This window comes from Halyomorpha halys, unplaced genomic scaffold (assembly GCF_000696795.3).
Source record: "Halyomorpha halys isolate HHAL.00 unplaced genomic scaffold, Hhal_1.1 Scaffold20.1, whole genome shotgun sequence".
Lineage (NCBI taxonomy): Eukaryota > Metazoa > Arthropoda > Insecta > Hemiptera > Pentatomidae > Halyomorpha > Halyomorpha halys.
In genome coordinates this window covers 1,599,090-1,605,778 of record NW_027110474.1, presented here as the reverse complement: position 1 = coordinate 1,605,778, position 6,689 = coordinate 1,599,090, and the positions used below count along the sequence as shown (strand labels likewise).

Genomic DNA, 6,689 nt, shown 5'->3' with positions numbered 1-6,689 from the left:
TTATTTTATTATTATTATTTCTTTTTTGTGGTCCTTAAGCATCAGTCAATAATAAAACAACTGTTATGTGGCGACGTTTCGCGATTTTATCGTTCTCATACCCTAGAGAGAAACAAAATATGAATATATTTTTTTTAATAAATAATTCGCTTAAATAATTAGTTAACGACAAGAAATTTGAAAAATATGTTATTCACTTTAGGGTATGACTATGAGAAAAATAAAATTTCAAAACGTCGCCACAACGTATTGGTTTAATTACTGACTGGTCCTCAAGAACCTCAGAAATTTGTTTCATTAACATTCAAGAAAAACGTTATGAGTATATAACAGGTATCTTCAACAAATTTTACAATCAATATCTAAGTTTTAGAAGGTTATATCAAGTTTCAAAGTTAATTTATGATTTATTTCTACTTTGTTCCAAAATGGCTGACAGTTTGTAAATTGCGTAGTGATATTAGTACTCGTTGAGTTTTTCAATTTTTATTTTGTTGTCTAAAAAAGTTAATTTACTTAACCTTAGTAACTCTTAGTAAACTTAGTAATTTTCAGGCCGTAGATATTTATTTTTGTGTTTCAGAAATGACCTATTTACTCTTAAATTAATGTCAAAGAGTTGAGACAAGAAAAAATATTTTCACCTTTATAGCTATGCTTATAAGACATTATTATTCTCTATTTTACTGAAAATCTAAACCTATGCGATTTTTGAATTATGTAATTACTAATACATAGTTGGACTTGTAATAAACAAACCTTATATTAGTTGTTACATGACACGATTCCTATGAAAAGTAGCAGCCCTGTTAATATCGACCCTGCTAATTTTTAGGAAATCGGGTTTTTTACGTTGGTCGTGTATATTTTATGAATTCATGAATGAAAGCTTGAAGCCTATTCCTCGTAGTTTTAACGACAAGTCATTAATGTTACCGGAAGGATTCCTTCCTGAGTCATTTATTACCTGATCTTGAACATTATCTTCATCTCATAGCTCTATCTGATGACCTTATTCCATTCCATGTCCGTTACATTTCACATGTTCCTGCTACTGAGGAAGTACCTCGTACCTCTCTTGTTTTCTTTTTAATCTTCCCTAAGAAACATATATTTTCAAGTTCTGATGAATTCTTTCGTATTTGTTTTGACTAGATTAATTGAAATTCTGGACATTTTTAATTCTGTTATTAACAAACCAATTCTAAAATGTAATTGTTTAAGGGCATCTTTGATGTAGTAAGATATTTCTATAACTTTCCTTAAGGTTTGAGATGGTTGTTGGCGGTTCGCCAAATGTGACCTCGTTTTCTCATATTCAAAACTGTTACATACATTGTAAGTTAAGAGAATATATTCATTTTCAACTAACCAATACTTTTCAGTATATTATTAATGATCTGGCCATAAGTACAACCAACATTTAATAATTTGATGAACCTTTGACTTCTTCGACGCCGGGTTCAATGGCCTTGTAGTGCATGGCCTCTTGAGGAATAACCATAGTCACCTAAAGTGGCCTAACTTCGGAGACTTCGTGATTTCACGAGGGCCATCTTGTAGGCGTTCCTTTATTCATTATTCCTTCCTAATAGAGACGAATTCGTTTATTAATTTGAGCAATTATCTTCCCACGTCAGGTCTTTATACACACCGTAGCGTTTTCGTTCTACGAACCATGCGAACATTCGATTCTTCCCAATAATTTTAATTTTCGTAAGAGACAAGTCTGTAAAATTGCACACTCGGCCATACAGATGATTAAGCGATTACAAGAATACAAAAAGTTACAGTTATAAAATAACTTCCGTTAACTACATAAGAAATCTAACAATAGCTTAGCCGCTGATCTTACATGGAATGCCTACTATTTCCTAAATCCGACAGTTGGAACCGATTTCTACCCAGACCTTCAGTAAAAAATAAGAAAAGATTTGAGGCACTCAATCCTAAAATATAGTAGCTGGTATTTTTTTGTAAATTGAAGGCATCACTAGATTCTTTAGAACTTATTTCTTGATTTTTAAAAGATTTATATAAATATATGAATTTGTTTCTTTAAAAGAATAATGTTGATAATAAGTTATTGTAAGTGGCTCCTAGTTGAAGATAAAATATTGTATTTTTTTTTTTAATAGTATCTGAAAAAATTAAAACGTTTTTTATTTTTTTACTAAAGAGTGCCTCAATCGATAGATCTATATTTTTTAATCAAGTCTTATTTATCGTGAGTAACATTATATGAATAAATCATGGAGTAACATCACTTTTTTGTAGAAAAATATTAATACCATGCATGATCGTTTGTTATCTTATAAGAAAAATCATACTCATTCAAACTTAGTAGATGTTTTTGATCATCCCACATAAAAACCACTGTCTTTATGCGTTGTAAAGCTTCCCGATCTTGTTAAGGTAGCAACTGTTGAGGAAGTTTTTTTTTTACAATAATTATTTTTATGAGAGATCCCTAAAGTCTGTGTTAACCTCTTGCAACAACAATGTTCTCTGTCCAAAGGATCATCACAATTGGAGTCACCGGCTGCTGGAGGCCGTAGTATCTGAGTGTGTTAAGGCATCACTTTAGCGACCTCGTAACTGCAGCGACGCCGATTCGATTATGTCCTGGGCGGGTTGACTTTTATTTGGTGGTGGTTCTATGACCTGCCCATTCTTGTTAGGATAGTATGACAAGCTAATGAATAAAACCATCGTATGACGGAAATAGCAAAGAAGGTATCATGAAAAAAAAAAGTCGCTGGTAGCTGTTTTTCAGCTTATTTCCTCTCGCATATATTCCATTTCAAATTCACCATTCACTTAAATAAAAATATTAACTAGGCAAACATACTCAATCTGAGATCTATTCCTTTTGTGCACCACCAGCGTGCTATAATCCCTATACAGAGAGACCTGAGAATAGTTGCCTACAATAGCACCACCAATTGCTCAACTACAAACTTATTATGAATTCTTGTGCGGGAACCATTGTTCCTATTCCGAGACGCCTCTCACGTCCCACATTTTAATTCACCCAACCATGTTTCGACATTGCTGGCTTATTTGGCTCTATTACACTTGTTTTTGTTTTTCACACCTTTGTTGATTTATTTGTCTTCCTTCTTGTCTCTCGCACGAATATTAGTAATGATATTTACCAACCGCACCTATCTGTGAAGCAGGTGAAGTTTGTTTCAAGTTACCCAACTTTCAGATCGGTAATTACTTACCAAGTGCCAATATTCCTTTTGTGAAGTATTCTTATAATAAAATACAACTTCAAAGAACTGAAAACAGGATTATAGGAAAGTTATTTGTTTTGTTTTTTTATACAAGAGCACAAAGAACAAAAACATTCACGATAAGACAACTGATTATAACTTCCTTGTGCCAACATCGTTTCAATCAGGAATCGCATAAGCCTACTCCTCTTCACAGCGAAGAGAAAACCAAAAAGGCCCCGCCCTTGGATCTTAGGTTCACTTTGACATTAATTTGAATATCTGCCATTGTTATCTAACATGAAACAGGTGATTGGCTCATACTCTTCTCCTGCTCCTCTGCCACATCATTGGGTCCACCATAATGCCCACCTTTTTGGCGTCTCTTTTCCTGGTATCTGACCCCCATTATTATTCTCCTTCCACCTAGGTTCCAACAACTGGTTATAACCATGTTTTTGATATATCACATAGTTATAAGGTTATAACAAATACACCCAAACCACCAAATTAAAACCAAGCCCTTTGTGCGATAAATGGGAGATGCCACACCCTATTCTCCTTCAAAAGGAAAGTGAATTAAAAATAGGAGAGTTTACCACGCCCTTGGAGCTCAGATTTACCTTGAGGTTAATCGGATTGTCCGCTTAACTAAAACAAAAGGCGACTTGTGATTGGCTTCTCCTCAGCCACGACCCCTGAGTTCATCATAAGGCCCACCATTTTGGCTTAATTCTTCCAGGAAGCTTACCTTCTCCACTATACTCCTTTCTCCAAGATTTGGTACTTACATGTTGTGAATATATAGTGCCAATTGGATATAATAACTTCTTGTTGTTATACCTTACTATCTAGTAATACGTCAAAAGATATCCCCGACTAATCAGCTTTTAAAGTTTGTCTCTTGTCACTGCCCCAAAATCTTCTAATGATATTATAATTTAAAAACCGATACTTTTGAAAATTATTGGCGACCATAATTTTTCGCTATCGACTCCTTGAGGTTCCGAAAACAATGATTTCGTGGAGATAAAAATAATCGTTGTACGATGGTGGGAAATTAAACCTGTTATAAAAAGGCCCGTTGCTCCAATAGCTGTTTACAAGGACTACACTTTTACAACACTCGCCAAGACACATAAATGGCAAGCAGACAATTTGTGGTCACGAAACTCACCTTCTCCGACTCGCACCCCCGGTTACAAGAGACTTGTCTCTATGACCTGGCCAATTTTATTCGTGGCATAATCTTTAAATGTTATCTAGTAGTTGCATTAAATGGAATCAAGTCCCAGCAGCTTTATAACTGGACCAGGATTAAAAAAACCAATGAAGTAACTGTCGATATTGGAAAACGTTTTTCTTGAGAAGTCATAAAAAATGTATACAATCTTTATAAATGTCAGATATATTGTCAGTTTTTTTTTCTAATTATGATAGTGTACAAACATCGTAATAGGAGTAAAAACATGACCAATCTAGGGAGAACAAGGCATTTCTTTAGTTATTTCTCAGTAGTATTATATATTAGAGAGAAATATTTTTACCATATTATAATTTTGAGTATATACCGTATTGTAATTTAAAATGTATTCTGCTTGTTGATATAAATTCATTTTTTGATTTTTGGTTGCCTTTTGCTCGATTTCTCATAATGTATTACTTTTTTTTTTATAAGATCATTAAAAACTATGAGTAGGAGGAAGTAGGATAATTTTTGAAAATAAAATAGAAAGAATAGTTAGTTATCTATGAGTGGCAACACTGATCTACCATGTTATGGTGGAAAATCTCTATGAAACATTTACTGTTTGTATATTTATGAGTAAATAATTTATGATATGTTTCAAATAATTTTCAAAACTTTATTAATTTTTAACATAAATAGTGTATTATTATTTAAAAGTTTTGCTTGGAACTGAAATCGAAATAAAAGATAATATAGAGATGGAAAAAAAATATATTTATCTGTAAATGAAGGGAAATTTTCATTCTTAAAACCACTAAAATACGTTGTCATAAAAATAATTAAAGCCCTGATTCTCTATCGAAGTTATTAAATGAAAAAGTCACTGTAAGTAATTCAGAATCTAATAGAAATTTCCAACTGAAAGAAAGATCTGTACTAAAAAAATTAGAATTACAAGTTTACAATAATATAAATACTTAGCGAGCTATTTCAAATAAAGATTTCAATAACCGTTTGAACAAAATATATTTTTAAGTTCATTATAGCCGATTTTTTCATAACTAATTATAACTTTGAAATACTATTTATGAATTATTTTTTGTGTTTAATACATCTTATTACATTTATATGTATATTATTGTTGGAAAGAAATTAAACAATTTGATTTTTATGGTAAATTACAGCATCGATAAATACATTCATGAGCCAGACTTCATTTAAAAGTTTTTAAAAAATTAAATTTATATTAAAGGTTGATATAATATTATGTTTAATCAAGTCTTTCCTTAATTTTAATCACCATATGCTCATTGTCAAATATTATTATTATTTATTTTTTTTTTATTAGGCTTACAAGAAGGCCATCGAGAGTGGAAGCCCAGAGGTTGAGAAGTTGCTGGCCAAGGCTCCTGGAACAGAGATCTCCACAAGAGGCCCCGTTGTTATCTCCCATACCTCCAGCTCTCGCAAGACCACTGATACAGAGGACACTGTCAAGACAAGTGCCCTCGACAGCAGTGGTAACATTGTTACCAACACATCTACTGTTAGAGATCATGAAGTGGTCAGTTGAAGCAATATATTTTATGAAAGCTTAGGCCATTAGTTTTAGAGTGGACCATTCAAATTAATAAAAGCAACATTATAGTCTCATTAACATATTTCACTATTAAATATTGAATCATGAACTTGAATAATGTTGTGTATTACAATTTTAAAATTGTGCACACTTATTTTGTTTCATTAATGATAGCCTTTGTATCACATTTGAATTTATTCCAATATTATCATTGAATAATTATAAGATGAATAAGAAATTTTTGGTACTATTAATATTACTAACATTGTTGCGACCCGTAATTCATTTACTAATTTTATTTGTATCTATTTAGTATATCTTGGTTCTAATAATTCTGAAATCTATACAATTAAAAACAATTATATTAATGAAGAGTCCAAGTGTGGTTAGGATAGCCATTAACAGATGAAAAAATGGCACATTTATTATTTTTCTGTTTTGGAATAATAAATATCTCCATGATATTTGATACAAAATAAAAGAAATTGATTTATACTTAAGTAAATTTTAAATATTAGGTTGATGCATATTTTTGGGCTAATGGTTTAGTTATAGTATAAAGAAATTGATCACTTTTACCATTAACCTGACAAAATGAAATGTTGTTTCCTATGGTATGAGGCAAATGAAAGAAAAACAAACTTTAGCAATAGTATTTTTTTTCTAAATAACTTCTGTTAGCTTCAATCCATTTCTCCTA

General features: G+C 31.7%; 1 protein-coding gene across 1 annotated transcript in view; it reads left to right on the top strand.

Moving 5' to 3' along the window:
- chas (chascon) overlaps positions 1 to 6,689 on the top strand; it is a gene marked incomplete at its 5' end in the record, with an annotated part of 397,334 nt that overhangs the window by 333,279 nt on the left and 57,366 nt on the right. Inside the window, 1 exon segment of the mRNA XM_067048669.1 lies at positions 5,759 to 5,974. Coding sequence (XP_066904770.1) covers positions 5,759 to 5,974 — 216 coding nt within the window.